Source organism: Cetorhinus maximus, chromosome 2 (assembly GCF_964194155.1).
Source record: "Cetorhinus maximus chromosome 2, sCetMax3.hap1.1, whole genome shotgun sequence".
NCBI classification, from domain to species: domain Eukaryota; kingdom Metazoa; phylum Chordata; class Chondrichthyes; order Lamniformes; family Cetorhinidae; genus Cetorhinus; species Cetorhinus maximus.
Genome location: NC_135880.1, coordinates 11,930,644 through 11,950,044, shown reverse-complemented (window position 1 = coordinate 11,950,044; position 19,401 = coordinate 11,930,644). Strand labels below are relative to the sequence as shown.

General features: G+C 46.9%; 1 protein-coding gene across 1 annotated transcript in view; it reads right to left on the bottom strand.

Annotated features, from left to right (window-relative positions):
• Nucleotides 1-486: 486 nt before the first annotated feature.
• rgs12b (regulator of G protein signaling 12b) overlaps nt 487-19,401 on the bottom strand; it is a 246,381-nt gene continuing 227,466 nt past the window's right edge. The window contains exon 17 of the mRNA XM_078556924.1: nt 487-7,764. Coding sequence (XP_078413050.1) covers nt 7,406-7,764 — 359 coding nt within the window. The 3' untranslated portion in view covers nt 487-7,405. The remainder of the gene's footprint in view (nt 7,765-19,401) is intronic.

Below are 19,401 nucleotides of genomic sequence, written 5' to 3'. Positions count from 1 at the left end.
CCCTTCACAACACACCACCACGCCCCCATCCTGGCCAGGACCTGCCTAACTGATCCTGGCAAGTCTAATCAACTTATCTGCACAGCGGGTGGCCTCCTCCATGATGCTGGTCTGAGGCCTGCTGCAGTGCCAGCAGTGGTCTTGGATCCTGTTGGTAGACATTTTATCTTTAAAGGTGCGGAAGCCCCACTGTCAAGCTGTTAGCCGGCTGATCGGCAGTGAATTCTGTCGGTGTATCTGAATATGGCTGAGACACGTGGTTGTTATGAGCTTTCCAGCCTCCCATCAGCATCACTGCTGCAGGCACTGAATCCTACCTTTGTAACTAGGGTAACTGGCAAAAAGGAGGAGAGGTTATGAGAGAAAATTTGGCGAAAAGTGGAGGTAAAAAGCTAAATACTAAATCTTCTGTGTAACTTTGCGTGTTTTGGTTGCAACGTGATGCAAAATATAGTGGGTCCCAACAGGTTCACGGAAGCAGGCCAGTTCAGCAAAATTAAATTTTAATATAAAACAAAATATCATAGAAATGCCATAGGAAGGTGAAACTTGGAACAAGAAGTACCATTCCAGTTGGCTAATCAACAAGGAGGAAACACTACATAAATCTCAGTTGTTCTTACTGAACAATACATCGTATAAAGGTGTCACTGGAAGGAAATAACAAATGTTTTAGTTTACAACTTAATGTACTGTGCTTCTGACGCGAGTGAAGTTGATGAAGCAGTGCAGGGTTCAGCGGTTCAGTTTTGCAGTAGTTAGTCGCATTTAATAAATACCTAAAACGTCCATATAATGTGTCAGCATAAAATAACCACTGCCCAAATCCATCTTGTGCAGTGCCAGAATAAAACACTCCGATCACATTTCTGTTTGAATGGTGCAAATGAAGCTAAAGTGTAACATAATTTTCCACAATGCCTGTGCGCTATGTGTTACAGAATTGCAAGGCCATTTAGGAGCTGCCTCCAAGATGGGGCACTGGCAGTGGTGGTTTGGAACTAAGTCAATCCTGTGCCAGACTCCATGATACTGAGGCCATGCAGGTCCATAGTCTTCCAAGAATAGAGTCACAGAGTTTTACAGCACAGAAACAGACCCTTCGGCCCATCGTGTTCGTGCCAGCATCAAGCACCTATCTATTCGAATCCCATTTTCCAGCACTTGGCTCGTAGCCCTGTATGCTATACTGTTGATGATTTCCAGGCACTCTGTTTTATGAATGGAACTTACAAAGACAGACCTGACAATGTGGGCTTCTCACTCAGCAAAAAATAGTTGCTTGGTAGTACAGAACTTGAGTATTGCTAAAAAAAAAAGAGATATGATGCCAAAGATTTTCATCAGAACAAGCACAAGAATGCCAAATTTCAAACAACCGCAACAATTTATACTGGCCATCCAACTGTTAGGTTTAATTCTGTGATTGGGCAGCACTTGTTGAACAATCCTGAGTGTGCTAATAGCTACACTAACAACCAATTTAAGATAGTCAGTCGAGCTCGTAAAGTTTACATTTGTTGGATGTGACATACGTTCATACACAGGGACCCATTCTCTGCAAACAAAAGGAATATGTTCAAGCCCTGCGCCTTTTTTTAATTACCCAGGAACTTGGGGAGCTGTTGCTTTCTCCATAATAATGCCTCAGCCAATCAGAGTCTATTTGGCATTCTTGTGTTGGTCCTGATGAGTGCAAGATGAAAAGCTTTGACAACACCTCTCTTTTCAGCAAACAGCAAGAAAGGTTTAATTGTATTCTCACTTTCCTTACTTGTTGCCTGGAACCATAAAGCTGTGAGCTGGAAAATAAAAAGGGCCTCTCCCTGATTGGAGTGTGGAGGAAATATCACACCACTATTAGTGCTAGACATTATGCAAAAGCACAGTGACAGCTCTCAAATACAAGCCAAGCAATTGCCCCTAAAAATGGTTAACGAGCAAAAGCTGAGGTTTATACTTGAAGACGGATTCAGAATTATGCGAATTTGAAATCCAGTTGAGTTTTTTTAACAGCACAGAAGTGGGCCATTCAGCCTGCCTTCTCCCCCCTTACTTCATGCATCAAGCAGCTGGAATATTCACCAACAGTATAGTTGCAGCAGGCCTAAAACTGCCAATGCAGGTAACTAATCTTATGGGTCTCAACCAGTCTGCTGCTGAAGTGTCATTCTATATTCCTTGACTCATTAAAATACTTAGGAAGCACATCTGGGTTACACAAAATTAAGGCAAGTGTAATGCTGTCTTCCCATTCTCTGTTATTACTATAATGGGAAACACTAAAGGAACTCTTAATTTCCAGTTGTACATTAACAGATTATCTGCTGGCTTCACATTGCTGAAGCAATCATTTAATTTTTTGTGACAAAACATTTTCAGAGAACTTTCACCATTTAAGCACAGTGTCATAACTCGACAGCATTAATTACTCATTAACACTTATCCATGATTACAGCTAAAGTTTTTACTGCGATATGGACGGGTTACAGGATGCACTCATCCAAATATCCCATCAATGACAATGGAATTTGATGTATTCAGTTACCATAAACCAGTTTCCTGATTAGAAATGGGTGGATTCATCGAATATGATCGCCAAAACACCAGTTTAAAAACCCGGGAATCCCATGGAAATAAAAAGCAGAAGTTCTGCTGCAAGGTCACCAACCTGAAAAGTCGAGGGATAGACTGGGAGGTATTGGAGCCTGTAAAAGGGCAAGGGATGACGGGGAAGGTGAAGGATGGCCCTCCTCCCCAGGGGCCAATTATGCCACTTCCTGCCGTCGCTGGCATTGGCGGCAGGTGAGCCTTGGTGAACACTGACAGCCTCCCCGCTGGCTCAGGTGGGGTGGAGACGGGGAGTGTGGTTCACCCTCATTGAGCACTCTATGGCCCACAAAGTGGCACCCCAGTGGCAACACTTCTCAAGCCCTCACCAACCCTCACTGGGGCATGCCTGACTGGTCCCAGCAAACCGGGATCCCACTCATCCATCACAGCGTCCTCTCGGGTGGGTGCAGTTGCAGCAGTGGTCATCTCTCCCGGTGGCACTGCTGAGGCTGAAGAGCTGCGGGTCCTCCGATTGGCTGGCAGTTCTTGGGCGCCGGCTGCAGTCCCTTTAAAAGACTGATTAGTATCCAGATGGGCCTAAAATGCACCCTGGGACCCAAATAGACAAGGCAGGGTTGCCCCCAGCTTTCCAACTCACCTGTGGGGCCTTGCTGGCCCAACAGAATTCAGCCCATTTAACTCTGTTTCTCTCTCCCCTGGTGCCTGCCTGAGCATTTCTGGTATTTTCTGTTCACATATTACACATCTATACATAATTGGATTTACAGTCACAATAAACCAGTGAACCTAATTACAGTATTTTTACAAAGGATTTTCTATGAACGAACAAAATAATTACCATGACTGACTAAAAGCATTCCAAATCTATGCAGACTTCTTTGCACTTGTTTTTCGAACAGTTTTTTTTTGCCTCATGTACAAATATTTTCTTGGATTCATTAAAGTGAGATCATGTATAGGCAACAAAATATTCTACACAATCATTCTTTGTATTGCACTGTAACAGGATCCTTGAGTGTTAAGAAACTAAACAACATGGAAAATGAAGCATGGGTTTCATTTTTCCTTCATTTGAACAGAATATTTGAATGCAAATCTTTGGGTTATTTATGAGACAGCAGCTAGCCTCAATGTTTCTAGTGAAGATATTAAACAAAATAAAAAGGGCTGTATATCCTGCTGCATGGGTCTTTAATGTTACAACAGCAGAAGTTTGAGTTTACCACTGTTACTGTCTTTTCAGCTTAATCTTCCTGTGGCATTTCTTGCAAGTAGCTTAAGACCTGGAGCGCAGTCTAGTGACTGACGTAGCCTATCCCTTAAAGGTGACTCCTCAAATACCCTCTGAGGGGATCTGGGCATAATTGTACCTGCTTTGAAATTCCTGAGATCTATTACAGGTTAGCAATCCCAGATCAGAAGAACTGGGATGAAATGCTTGACTTTCTTTCTGCTTTATGACATTCTTTTACATTTCTGGTGTCTGACAGTTGCATGATAGACAAAAGATTTGAGAAAGAAAGAAAGAGCCTGAATTTATACCAAGCCTTTACATCCCCAAAACATCCAGAAGCTTTTCACAGCCATTTAATGACTTATTTAAAGAATAGACACTGCCATTTTGTAGCAAACATAGGAGCCACAGCAGCGAGTGATTAGGATCTGGAATTCGCTGCCTGCATGTAGTGGGTGCAGGCTCAATCGAGGCCTTTAAGAGGAAATTGGGTTATTATCTGAAAAGGAAGATTGTGCAGGGTTACATGCAGAAGGCAGGAGAATGGCACTCAGTGCATTGCTCATTTGGAGAGCAGGTGCAGACACAATGGGCCACATGACCTCCTTCTGTGCTGTAACAATTCTGAGATTCTGTGAGTTTGCTCACAACAAGGTCCCACAAACAGCAATCAGATGAATCAAATTATAATTCTTCCCTCAAATAGCAGATGAGTTGAAAGAGTTCTTGCCAGCCTCGGCAGGGGCAGGGGTGGGGAATTCCCTCCATTGCACAACTTTGACTGATAAGCCAGTTTAATTTAAGGGTTCTGCCAACCTTTCAGCGAAGTTACAATGGCCATGCAGAACCTCCACAGAAATTCCAGGCATCCATCTCAACACCAGAGAGAAAAAAAGAGTTGTTAACAGAGGACTTGCTGAAATACATAAAACAATAAGTGACTTAGAAACATACAGCAAAAGAGAAGGTCATTTGGTACATTGTGCCTGTGGCGGCTCTTGAAAGAGCCATCCATTAGTCCCACTGCCCTGCTCTTTCTCCATAGCCCTGACAATTTTTCCCTTTAAAGGATATATCCAATCCCCTTTTGAAAGTTGCTAGTGAATCTGCTTCCACCTTCCCTTCAGGCAGCACAATCCAGATCATAACTCGCTGCATAGAATTTTTTTCTTTTTCACTTGTCCTCTGATTCCTTAGGCAACCCTCCAGCCAAGAAAATTGTGAGTCATACTTTAAAATAAGGTGGGATGATAGAACTATAAATCATAAATTGATTAAACATGAATTCAGAACAACAGTCAAGATGGAGGCGTTAAAAGCATTCAAAACTGCCAGAGGCTAATGTGGAACAGCTTGACTACTGGGTGGGCAGGTTTTGGTGGGCCAAATGGCCTTTTCTCATGCCTTTTGTTGAGCAGCTGGGTCACAGGAGCTTGTTATAAAACTCTATCCAGTAACAGCGCGAATGAAGACTACTGCCCGTAGCCCAGTGTACTCAGTGCAAATGTCACTGGAATGAAACATCAAGAAATTATATATTGAAGAGCTCAATAGGAAAGATCTTGCTACCATGTTGACCCCATCTTCAAGTCCTGAAATATAAAACTCTGTAATGGGGAGATTTGAGAGACATTAGTAAAAGAACCTATGAGCAGAATTTAATATTCCCCCAGAAGCCACTTAAGGGCCTCCTCCTGCCACCTCTGGTATTCAACCAGTAGCAGGCTGAGCCATGCCATGTGTCAAACCGCTGTGTAAACCTTGGCAGGCATGCCTGTGGTCTAATGGTGGTTGTCCCTCTTTCTTGGTCACGCTGTGCTGGAAGCATTGGAGGGACCCACGGAAAGACATCCCCCACCAACCTTCTCACCAGGCCCATCACCAGGTCCTCCCTGACTGGCCCTGGGATTCCTCCCCATTTACCTGTGTTTCGGGCTCCAGATACGATCCTAGTCCTCGTTGGGTCAACTGCAGCATTGGCAATGGCAGTGGCCATTGCTTCCGGTGGCACTGCAGGTACTGGAGAGCTGCTGGTCCCTGATTGTCTGGCAGCTCTCAGAGGCGGGACATCTGACCCGCACCAGAAACTGTGGCAGTGAATAGGCCCCAAAGGAGCCAGGGACACCGACAGCAGCCGACAGACTTTCTGGGCTTGATTTAATGGACGTGACAGAGGTCTCACCAGCTGGCTGGAGAGCCGGCGGGAGCCCTGTGTGGACTCCTTTGGGGAAGGCCCACCCTTCCCCAGAATCAAGGACCAGCAGTTCTACTTGGGAGGCTGTGGCTACTGCTGGTTGAGGCCCAGTATCGTCATTGGATCACAGGCCACAGGTGAGTGATGGCAGGAAAGGGGGTGTCACGGGAGGGAAACGGCAACTAGAGCAAGGGGTGGCTTTCAGTGCCCCACCCCCCAACTTTCCTGATGCCAGCTCCCTTGTTCAGACATTGAGTGCTGATAAACGAGGGACCTCCCCCTCCCCCAAGCACGCAAGCAACTCTGGATGGGTTTGTATGTTGTGTTCCCCGCATGGCGAGCCTCCCGCCCGCCACTGGGTTCATACAAATGGCAGAGCTAAGGCCCTTAAGTATTAATTGCCCACTTAAAAGCCTCAACTGGCAGCGGGCAGGAAGGCTGTCCACGAGCCTCCCCGCACTACTTTAATCGGAGTTGAGGCGGGGCCCCCACCTGCTACCCTCCCCTCTGATTAGAGGGGAAGGAATTAAATTCCATACCCCAATGGGGATCCCGGAAATGGCTGCATTGGGGTTGCCACCAGCTCTCCAGCCGGAGGATGGGCCTACTGCCACGACCATTAAATTCTGCCCCACATTTTCTATGGTTTGGATCATGGGAGGGAAGATCAAGGGAAAATGTAGGAGAGGGAAGCAGAGGAGAAAATGGATGACGGATATAATGGACTGGACACAGCTGACCCATGTGGGATGTGTAAGGGCAACACAGGACAGTCAGAGGTGGAGAACCATGGCAGCCAACCTTCTGGGAAGAAGATGACACCAATGATCAAACAAACAAACTCCTCCCTTTTTATATCTATCTAAATGTATATCCCTAACAAAGATCAGTCATTTGTTTTCAGTTATTAAGTAACCCTGACCTCATCCCTCAGCAAGGGTTTGGTGTTAGAATGTGTTCAAAAGAAAAACCATCAACAAAAGCTTTGGTTTGCATAGGCCATACTCATTAGCATGCAACTTACTTCACATTTAGTCAAAGTTATCTCAAAGTAAGAATTTTACCGCATCAAAAACTTGGCTCCTTAACGTATATAAGTTGCTACAGAAACCATGCCAATATTTTACTTGCCTAGTTTTAGCTACTACAGTCAAATTTTAGCGTCACTGAATTGATCCAACATCATCTCCTCTAATTACTCAAAGCTATAGATTTTAAAGTGAGTAACTTCTTTGTTCAATGTTTCTTAGCAAGCACTGGAGGTATGGGATGGGGATAACTAAATCGTGAGCACTGATTATCCAGTTTTTAGCAATAAATTACTGTTTTAGTCACATTTTTCCAAATATTGCTTGAAACAAACATTTTTGTAACCATTTTAAATAAAAATGCATGACCAGCACTCAGACAAAAGTAGCTTTATGCTGTGCCTCTAGTGTCTTACTCCTCTCGCTCTTCACTGTGATCAGCGATGGCAGCTCTGACATTCGATAAACCCCTGTGCGCATCCTCCCCTGGCAACTTTTCAGTTCAGAAATATATCCTTCAAAACTCAGATTCCCAACCGAATCTTCAGTTCTTGCCCTAGCATCTTCTGATTTCACTCCATCAATGTCAATAATCTTGTTTACAGGAAGTCCCACGTGGGAGTGGTTGGTGCTCGTAGCCAAAACAGTCCTATTTAAACTTGTCTGTGTGTTAGGATTCTGTCCAAAGCAAGCGGGCTTCATCCAAGCAATCTTTCCCCTTTCATTCATCGAATCTTTAGAGTGAGAAAAACAGGTACATTATGGTAACTACAAACAACAAAGTATCAATGTGCTGACTTTTATCCAAAAATATGCACACTCTTTGAAAACATGAAATGGTTATCCTTTGTTCCATATTACCAACTTGCAACATATGAGATATCATTAAACCGTGTTGAAAAGTTCATATCAAGATCATGAGCAAATAGTGCCCACAGTAGATACTCATGTCAATGAGTTGAGATTTGGCTTTGTTTTTTAGGTAGGACACAGAAATTTTTATGTGTGATACCTACTGTGAAGAATGCATCTTAACACCTTGATACAGACTGAAAGGAAAAAAATGTGCATTCCTGTAGTCACATCTGCACAATATCCCAAAGTACTTCACAATCAATTACTCCTGATGTGTTGCCACTCATGTTACATAGGTAAATTCGGTAGCTAGTACCTGCGCAACAAGATACTGTAAATAATAATTAACAAAACAATCATTTAATTACTGGAACATGTAAAATTTTGTTACTGTGGTCTCACACCACCTTTTGACTGGATGATAAAAATACTGATTTCATTTTGTCAGCATCCTGGAACGTACTTTTTTTTCTTTATTCTTTCACGGGATGTGGGTGTCGCTGGCTAGGTCAACCTTTCTTGTCCATCCCCAATTGCCTTTGAGAAGGTGGCGGTGAGCCTCCTTCTTGAACCACTGCAGTCCATGTGGTGTTGGTACACCCACAGTGCTGTTAGGAGGGGGTTCCAGGATTTTGACCCAGCGATAGTGAAGGAAAGGCAATATATTTCCAAGTCAGGATGGATGGTGAGTGACTTGGAGGGGAACTTGCTGTCCTGCCCTTGTCCTTCTAGATGGTAGAGATAGCTTATTGTAACTTGAACACTTCGCAAACTCATGCCAGGCAAAATACCTTACTGTGAATCATTGTTAGCTTCAGTAGAACTGTACCCATTAAAAACATCAGCCGCATATCCACAAATCAGTACTCTTATTCGTTGTCAGCTAGCCAACAAATAATCATCATAGCCCCCACAGAACTGTATAATATATATAAATGTAAGAAGTGGGTCTCTGAAAGATCTGAATGATATTTTTACATGTAAATAATGTGGATAGCTGATTCAGTCAGGATTTAAAGTAAATTCACTGAATTGCATTAGTGAACTGGAATGAGTAACAAAAGATTTAGCAATCTGACTATCCTTACTCCATCTCTGAATGATTTGCTTATCTTACTTATGCATGTACAAACTTATTTTATTCAGTATATTTGTAACTTGAACTAAACTGTGCGCATGGTGGTTTTGGAAGATACTTTTTGCATCTTGCATCATTTTTTGCATTTCATAACTATAACTAACCAATGTTATGCCATTCCACAGAAATCTGTTTTACCCTGATGTTCACTTGCCCTTGATTTTCTGCAGCCTTAAGACTGCTATTGGAGCAGCCACTGCAATGTAAACTTAGCATACCTCCAATGGTTCTGCTCATGGTATTTTGTTGGATGCACTTTTGTTTAATAAAGTCAGATCGGGGTGACAGTAGTGTAGTGGTAATGTCACTGGAGTAGCAGCCTAGCAGCCCAAGCTAATGCTCTGGGCACACAGGTTCAAATCCCATCACACCAGCTGGTGGAATTTAAATTCAATTAATAATTCTGGAATATAAAACTAGTTATGGTGACCATGACAGCTGTAATTGATTATTGTAAAAACCCATCTGGTTCATTAAAATCCCTTTGGGGAAGGAATTTGCCACCCTTGTGTGGTCTGGCCTACATGTGACTCTAAACCCATAGCAATGTAGTTGACTCTCAACCGCCCTCTGAAATGGTGTGGCAAACTATTCAGTTCAAGGGGAATTAGGAATGGGCAACAAATGCTCAGCGAAGCCCACATCCCATGAAAGAATAAAAACAAGCAATGTTGCAGCAGGAAATGCACAATGTTTTATTATGTTATTAAATTGCTGCATCATTCTGTATCTCTCTGAAGATGCAAGGTGTAATGGCTGTGCCTTCCAAGGATGGTTGTACTTTGCAGATCCTCAGGTCAAATAGATATTAGATTGATCCTTGAAGGAGGTCTTATGCCAGAACTCCAGGTTCGAGTTCCACCCCAGGATTTGATGGCCAAGGAAGGTGCGTGCATGGCCAAGTAGGTTGATTGACAACCTGTAAATCTTTCCAATAAGTCTTTGGCAGGCGGTAAAAGTGGGAGAGTCTCCTTGTCAGCCAGAACTGTGTGGTAGCTACAGCCTCCCCACATTAAAAGATTCCACATGCAAGCTCTTGCCATGGGTTCCGTGGGCGAGTGTCCTCCTCACTTTGAGGGACTGCTAGAGAGAGGCATTGCATTGAGAAAGGAGTGAACACAAATTTGTAAAATCAAGATTGCATCTGACCAAGTTTTTAAGTAAATTACAGAACGTGGGCACGAGAGATAGGCAGAGCACTTTAACAGCAGAATATATGTTATAAGAACATAAGAAATAGGAACAGGAGTAGACCATTCAGCCCCTCGAACCTGCTCCACCATTCAATAAGATCATGGCTGATCTTGTGTTTCGATTTCCACATTCCCATCTAACCCGATAACCTTTGATTCCCTTGCCTAACAAGAATCTATCTACCTCTGCCTTAAAAATATTCAATGACCCTGCCTCCACCACCTTGTGAGGCAGAGAATTCCAAAGTCGCACAACCCTCTGAGAAAAAATCTCTCCTCATCTCTGTCCTAAAAGGGCGACCTCTAATTTTAAAACAGTGCCTCCTAGTTCTGGACTCACCCTCAAGAGAAAACATTCTTTCAACGTCCACCTTGTTAAGGTCATTCAGGATCTTGTACACATCAATCAAATCAACCCTCATTCTTCTAGGCTCACTAGTGAGCCTGTCAGCAGCAAGTCAGGGAAACCAGCCTGTGATTGGGTGAGTAGCAAAGAGTGGGAAGGTAAGTATTGCAGGTAGGCTTCAGAGCCCAGGCGAAGCAGCCGGGGCGGAGGTGCAGGGCCCAGGCGAGGCAGCTTGGTGGCGGTGCAGGGCTCAGGCGAGGCAGCCGGGTGGCGGTGCAGGGCCCAGGCGAGGTAGCCTGGGCTGCAGTGCAGGGCCCAGGTGAGGCAGCTGCAGCGGTGGTGCAGGGCCCAGGCGAGGCAGCCGGGTGGCGGTGCAGGACCCAGGCGAGGTAGCCCAGGCGGCAGTGCAGGGCCCAGGCGAGGCAGCTGGGGCGGAGGTGTGGGGCCCAGGCGAGGCAGCTGGAGCGGTGGTGCAGGGCCCAGGCGAGGCAGCTGGGGTGGAGGTGTGGGGCCCAGGCGAGGCAGCTGGGGCGGAGGTGTGGGGCCCAGGCGAGGCAGCTGGAGCGGTGGTGCAGGGCCCAGGCGAGGCAGCCCGGATGGCGGTGCAGGGCCCAGGCGTGGCAGCCGGAGCAGCGGTGCAGTGCCCAGGCGAGGCAGCTGGGGCGGAGGTGCAGGGCCCAGGCGAGGCAGCGCAGGCAGCGGTGCAGGGCCCAGGCGAGGCAGCCAGGGCAGTGGTGCAGGGCCCAGGCGTGGCAGCCGGAGCGACAGTGCAGAGCCCAGGCGTGGCAGCCCGGGCGGCGGTGTGGGGCCCAGGCGAGGCTGCCAGAGTGGTGGTGCAGGGCCCAGGCGTGGCAGCCGGAGTGGTGGTGCAGGGCCCAGGCGAGGCAGCCCGGGTGGCGGTGCAGGGCCCAGGCGAGGTTGCCAGAGTGGTGGTGCAGGGCCCAGGCGAGGCAGCCCGGGTGGCGGTGCAGGGCCCAGGCGAGGCAGCCCGGGTGGCGGTGCAGGGCCCAGGCGAGGCAGCCGGAACAGCGGTGCAGGGCCCAGGCCAGGCAGCCAGGGCGGCGGTGCAGGGGCCAGGCAAGGCAGCTGGGGCGGCGGTGCGGGGCCCAGGCGAGGCAGCTGGAGCAGTGGTGTGGGGCCCAGGCGAGGCAGCCCGGGCGGTGGTGCAGGGCCCAGGCGAGGCAGCTGGAGCGGTGGTGCAGGGCCCAGGCGAGGCAGCCAGGGTGGCGGTGCGGGGCCCAGGTGAGGCAGCTGCAGTGCAGGGCCCAGGTGAGGCAGCCGGGGCGGCGGTGCAGGGCCCAGGCGAGGCAGCCAGGGTGGCGGTGCGGGGCCCAGGCGAGGCGTGAGTGGCTGGAGACTGTGTGAGAGAGAGAATGTGAGGGGTTGGGAAGGGGGAGAGAGACTGTGAGGGGGTGGGGGAGAGACAGCGTGAGGGGATGGGGGAGAGAGAGCGTGAGTAGGTGGTGGAGAGAGAGCATGAGGGGATGGGGAGAGAGAGGGTGAGGGGTTGGAGGGAGAGACAGTGAGGGCGAGAGTGTGAGAGGGAGAGAGAGTGGGGGGCAAGAGAGTGGGAGGCTAAAGAGAGGGTGGGAGAGAGAGTGATTCACATTAATTCCTTGGCTGTGATGTGAGATGTAGTGTACTGTTTGTATTCCCTGCTGGCAGTTTTACATGGAATTTACAGCACAAAAACAGGCCATTGGGCCTACCCCATCTATGTTGCTGTTTACGTTCCACACAAGTCTCCTTACACTCTTCTTGATCACACTATCAGGGTAACCTTCAGCTTCTTTCTTCCTTAAGCATTTATCAACTTCCTTGAATGTAAAAATTCTAGAATCATAGAATGGTTACAGCACAGAAGGAGGCCATTCAGCATACTGTCTTTATGTCAGTTCTCTGCAACAGCAACTCAGCTAGTCCCGCTCCTTGACCTTTTCTCTGTAGCCCAATAAAATCTTTTCAGATAATTATCCAGTTCCCTTTTGAAAACCACGATTGAGTCTGTCTCCATCACACACTCAGGCAGTGTATTCCAGGTCCAAATCGCTTGTTTTTCCTCATGTCACCTCTGGTTCTTTTGTAAAGCACCTTGGGGTTCTCGACCTTGTGCCGATGAGAACAGTTTCTCCCAATTTACAGTTTCCAGACCCCTCATAATTTTGAACAGTCATGAGGCCTTGAAACGTTAACTTTTTTCTTCTCCGCCAATGCTGCCAGACCTGCTGAGTTTTTCCAGGTAATTCTGTTTTTATCCTGGAGTTACACTTGATCTCCAACAAGGCATTGGACTGGTTAGGGAAATTAACATTAACACCGTGACAACAGCTTCTGCTCCTAAAGCCATACGAAAATAGTCGTAGTTCTGATATCACCTTTGTTAATCTTGTATGCATCTTCTGCAGTGCCTGCATTTACTTTTTGTAATACTGTGCACATTACGCCAACCATGGTCCAACAGTGAAAGACTTTTCTCACAAGTTAGCAAACTGAAAACAACTGAGCACTGACTTAGAGTTATCAGTAGAAAAATGAAGTGGAAAGTTAGAGGAATTGTTATCGTACAGGTTATCAGAACAATGTGAAAATGCTTCAACACAAGTGTCTACTTAAGCAGAAACTAGATCATTTAAAATGAAATTGTATAAGTATTTGAAATGGAATAATATAAAATGATATGGAGTAAAGACAGGGCAATGATATTTGAGCAGATAGCACGAGCACCAACCCCAACATAATGGACCAAAAGTTCTCCTGTCTTTCTGAAGTCAATTAAATTGAATTTTCTGCACCTTCCCAAGGTTAGTTAGAGACTTATTGCTGGTAGTTAATCTTCAGGTGAATAGCGTTTCTAGTTTTTTTTTAGATGCAACACAAAAACCTTCATTCATGATAACTGAAGTGCGGTGGGTGTATCTCAACATGTTTATTATATAGGCTGAAAAAAAAACTTGCATTTCTATAGCACCTTATTACATCCTCACAATATCCCAAAGTGGATGGTATTGGTTGAGGAAGGAACTTTGACTAGTATATGAAGAGAACTCCATGCACGTCTCCAAATGGTATCAAAAGATCCTTTCTATTCAATTGAGCTGGCAGACAGGGCCTTAGTTTAATGTTCTCTTCAATGCTGTATCAGTATAGACTTCATGCTTGGCTTGGGGCTTGAGACAATAATCTTATAACTCAAAGAGCTAGAATGACCTGCACTAAATACTAAAGTTCCTGGGTGGATATCAAAAATGAAAGGTAAATTTAAGAAAAATTTAAATCTGGTACATTGAACACTATTGAAAATATCAAGTCAGCATTCTTTGTGTTGAATATCAAGCTCCGTCTATTGATTTTCTCTTTATTTGGAAAAAATGACTTAAGCAAATTGGTTCTGGTTTGATTTTGCTGAAATTCTACCAGATGAAATGATTTATAGAAATAAGTAGGAGGATCACCAAATGACATCACTTTTGTCATTTAATTGCTCCTGACATCCATTCTGTCACATATCTTTTTCATTTATATCCCCCCCACCCCGCCCCACCACCCCCAATCCTAGCCAACTCCACCCATTTCCTTGGTCTTGCACTATAAAACTGCAAAGCTCTGACAAATTTCAGTTGGGATGATGGGTCATCGACCTGAAACTTTGGGTCCAATTTTACACCATTCAAAACCCATCCACCCACACAGAGTTAAAATCAGGCCCCTTAGCCCTTGTTTCAATTTTCGCAGCTACTGCCTTGAGCGTTTTACAGCATTTTCTGTCATTATTCCATCACTGGATGGATAGATAGGCCATGTAAAGAACATTAAAGTTGTTGATGGTGATAACTGGGGGAAGCCTTCTTAGGTTTCTCACTTTTGCACACACTTTTTCAGCAGTTGTCCTTGCTTGTTTGTCCTACATATATCAGATGGAGTTGAATGTCACTGTGCAATCCTTAAAAGTAGAGGTAATGAGCAGTGTCCTTTTCGCAACAGAATAATTGGCAGTGTTTTCTCAGTGTCACTTTTGTTTTGTCTACCCCCTAGTCCCTCCCTCAATTGGCCTGAGATTTTGTTTTTTCATCTCTTCCAGATTACATGGCTTCGAAGTGGGCAGGGTCTGTATTTATTGTGTGTGATCTCCAACATCACAGCTGTGCAGGACAGATGGTCTTTTCCTGTCTGCCACTGTACGTAATGGTGCCAAGCCTATTTTACTAATAGTCGCCGGGGGGTGAGTTTACCAAAGGAGCACGCTCATTTAACTGGTTTGATTTTTCATTCTCTGATAAGGGCACATATTCAGTTCAGCAGCTCAACAGAGATGCCAGAAAAAACCAGCTTCTCTGTAGAGTTAGATTCACTCCATTTTATACAACAAGACTGGGTGTGTCACCAGCTGGTCACAAGGCCAAGTTCATGTGAAGTCAGAATGGCACCAGATTTAATTTACTTATTTATGATGGCATTCAAAATGTTTGACAGTGGGAACACTGGTCTGGACCTACTCTTTACTTTAATTGGTCTAATTTTAATTTTTTCAGCTGGTTCATCAGATGTAGTTTGAATAGATAAAGCAGGAGTAACTGGTTCTGTAGATGATTTTGTGAGAATATAAGCATCTCGGTCATTTCAGAGACCAAATTCTCCAAACGGAACTTTTCCAAATTAAGCTGTTCAGGCTGCTACATTTCAATGGGGCTCTTAGAATTTCATCTGGGACTTTACATGGCTTTTCAGGAAGCATGGGTCTGAAAATTCTTGTGCCCTACCACCCTTTGCCTCCACTCTTGACCCTACTAGAGTATATTCAGTCAGAGCACAGAATCATAGGGGTGAATTTTATTTCTGGAAATCGGAACTGCTGTCCGCCCGGGCTTACATAAAATCTGGTGTGATGATGTGGGGTTGCCAACCCGTCATCACACTGGTCTCTGATAAAAGGGAAGATGGGCGAGCTGCCATTTTTAAAAACCATATTAACAAGCTATTAGGCCTTCAATTCCTACAATTTATCACCTGATCTGTCCCCCATCTAATTCTGCATTCAGACAATGTGACAGCATAGTCACCAACTCCATGGGACAATGGAGATCGGTAGCATAAATAGGGAGGACTGGTTCTGTTGGCAGAGAGGTCAATAATCATGGAGCGTAGATTTAAAATGATTGGTGGAAGGATTAGAGGGGAGTTGAGGAGTAAAACTTTGACCCAAAGGGTGCTGGGGGTCTGGAACTCACTGCCTGAAAAGGTGACAGAGGCAGAAAGCCTCATCACAAAAAAAAAACACTTGGACATGCACTTGAGGTGTCGTAACCTACAGCACTCTGGTCCAAAAGCTGGAAGGTGGGATTAGTTGGACAGCCTGTTCTTGACTGGCATGAACTCAATGGCTGAATGGCCTCCTTCTGTACTGAAAACCTTTCTAAGTTTCCATGTAACAATGAATGTATCAGAAGCCAATGTGCAAGTGTGGTTGCAATATATTCACCATTTTGCATTCAGAGCCACAAAGATTAATTAACACGTTTATTAGGCCCAAGCCCTGTATACACACCAGTCTTGAATCTTTACATCATCTCAAGATGAGACATGGGAGTCAAAGGAAGATTGCTAATATTACAAATACTTTTTGCCACCCGCCCATCAACTCCAAACACTCCCAAGGCAGTGAATATATGGAATGGACTCTCAGAGCATGAGGTTGATTTGGGGGTGGCGGGGAGGTGGTCAAAGAATAGTATTTAAAAGAGAGATGTAGCGATATCTGTTAGGAAAACAATTGAGGATTGTAGCAAAATTAAAAGTTCTGCATCATGTTTTTCCTCCAAGAAGGAATTCAGTGTTCATCACAGTGAAGACCAACAGGTGATCTTATTGAAACATACAAGACCCTGAGGGGACTTGACAAGGTGAATGCTGGGAGACTGCCCCTTCTGGGGGAGTCTAGAACGAGGGGCAGAATTGTGTGGTCCCGTTGACGGCTGGAGTCAGGACGGGACGGAGGGGGGGCGGGGAATTCAGCATGAGGGGTAGAAATCAGTTTCACGCTGGCGTGAAATCACAGCGGGATCATCCGATGACATCCGCCATGGTGGAACGCGAATCCCGCTGGAGGCTGGAGTTTACCCGTTTTGCAACGCGGTAATGGGGTGCAGACCGAATCAGCCCCTCAAGCCCGATTTACCGTTACGCCAACAGGAAAACACGCCGGCCCAGAACACATCTGGACAAGTACCACGTGCATCAATTGGGACTTACTCAGGTCACGGACATTCAAGAAGAAGATGAAGGCAGAGCCCTATAAGCTACCGGACCGCGGAAGAACACATGCATCGCATGCTGGGTGGATTCTCAAGTACATGGCTCCACCGTGAAGCAGCTCATGGAAGGTGGGAGGTCTCTGTTGATGCTTTGGGTCTGCTTCAGAACAGCATGCTCTTGGCCATGGGCTGCTACGGATGATCAGCGAAAGGGGACAGAAAGAGAAAGGTCTAAGTGTGAGTGAGAGAGGAAGGTGTACCATGTGGGTGAGGTTGGGAGGGGGGAAACGAAGGTGTCAGGGGGTGAGGTTAGGAGTGGGGAGAAGGTAGTATTGAGAGGGGGAGGAGGGTGCAACAGGGGAGAATGCTGTAAGTCGGGAGGTAGGTGTAAGGCGGGGGGAATGTATAAGGGAGAGAATTCAGAGGGGGGGGAATTGTGCACGGGAAGAAAGGAGTTCAGCGGGGAAGGAAGGAGGGGTTAAGGGTGGAGGAGGGGATAAGCAGGGAGGGATGTCCAGGTGAACATGCGAGAGGTGCCTGTAGTGTCAATGTCTGCCTCCTGGGGAGCAAATTGAGGGTGGGCATGGTAGGAGGGAATAATGAGTGTGAGAGAGGCAGAGTGAGCCAGTAGGGTGGGTGGGTGAGGGTGCATCAGTAGCGGTGGAAGGGATGGCAAGGGTGGTTGGTGGGGACTCAGAGGCAGGCATGGACCCTGGGGTTGGGAAGGAGATCGTCAGGGAGGTTTATGCAGGTGGGGGTGGGATTCTCAGGGAACACGCACATTCACCTGTACATCCTGGAATGACAAGGATTCGGGTTGGTAGGTGACAGTGGGGAGGTGGAAGGTGATGCCAAAGGGGTCCACAGTGACGGGGGGGGAAATGACATGGGTGGCGGGGGAGGGGAAAGGACTGGGGAGCTGATGAGATATTTGACGACTGTGGTTTTCAAATTGAAAGTGAGCGGAGCCTCATCTTGGACGGGCACAGCTGCTGCATGGGAGTGTGCTAAGTGGGTGGGTGGAGATACAGGTTAGCTCAGATGGACAACTGAAAACAAACCCGAACAGGCAGCATTGAAAATGCTCGGGACATTAAGATAAGTGTGATTGGTGAAGGCTTCACGTGCGTGGCAGCGTGCTTGCATAAGGCTCCGAAAGGTCCTGCCACACACACGCTTCTCCCTCCAGAATCACTCGTGGTCAGGCTGCATGCAGCTAAACTGCTAGTGGGCGGGGGGATGGGGGTGTTGTTGCAGTGGGAGGACTCACAAAGCCTGTCAATGAAGCAGTAAGGCAACATTACAAATTATTCAGTGAAAGTGAATATGTTTTCAGATTATAATGTGACAAAATGTTTACACTCTTGCAACCGCTTGTGATCAGAATTTCTTAGCTTTTCTAGGCCTACCACCTCTTCTTGATGCTGCCCTGACACCCGGAGCAGGGGTGGAGACAGCCTGTACAATGGTTGGCTCTGTTGCCTCTGATGACTTTGGCATCCATCCTCTGGAGAGCCAGGGCCCTGCTTTGCTCTGTCCTCCTGTGGGCCAGCTGCTCCCTCTGCAGTGACAAAGGACGAGGTTGAGGGGGTCACAGGCAAAGGGGACTCGGAGGGAGCAGGCAGCCTGAGATTCCTGAGTGGGTGACCCGGTGTCCAGCTGCCACTCCTCCTCCCTTTGGGTGCCCAAGGGGCCTGGCCTGACTCCTTGAGGGGAAAGGAGCACCTAGAGGGATGTCGAGGTGCTTCCATTTCCCTCTTGTATTGCCACTGCAGGAATTCATCTTCGGCTACGGTGATGGAGTGCAGGTCTGCGCGTATCTCCGCGTTCTGTGGACCAGGGTCTCCATGGCATCCATCATCCTTCCCATGGAGACCTCCATACGTGCACATGTGGGCACCGCTTCATCAGAGAGCAGGCAGATGCATTCCTCCAAATTGCCTGCCACACTGTTGAGGGCTTCCTACAGTTCTGAGTGATGTTCCCGCCTTCTGCTGACTCTCCAGGATGAGTTGAAGGCCGAATCCAGAGGCTCGTCATCTGACTCGGACCTCACAGAAGCCTCTTCCCTAGCAGTCCTCCGAGTCCGCGGATCTCGGCTGAAGCTGCTTCCTCCTGCTGCGGACACATGTCCATGCGGTGACCACCAGATTGTGAACGTGAACCTGCTCTAGATCCAGGTCCCACCAAGGTGTGCGTCTCTGTGCTGGTGGAGGGTGTGGGTAAGCGCTGTGACGGATCTTCCAGGCTGCTTATTTCCAGCTCTTCAATGGAGGAGGTGTCATCTTCACTGGAGATGAGGACCTGGATGGAGCTGAGGGACTGGCTGGCTGAGGGTGTCGGGCACTGGGCAGAGTTCCCTGTGAACCAAATTAGAGATAATTAGTGCATGGCAGCAGAGTCAAAAGCAGGAGAGAGAGCACTCACAGTTGCGTTGAGAGGGGGATGATGTGGTGCAGGATTCTCATGTGGGTGTTCACCACTGACCTCACCGTCGTTGCAGGCACAGTCCACGTCCTCACCAGTCAGCGCAATGGCACACTCCTCAAAGTGAGTGAGGGGCCTAATGTGGGCCACACCACCCATGGTCT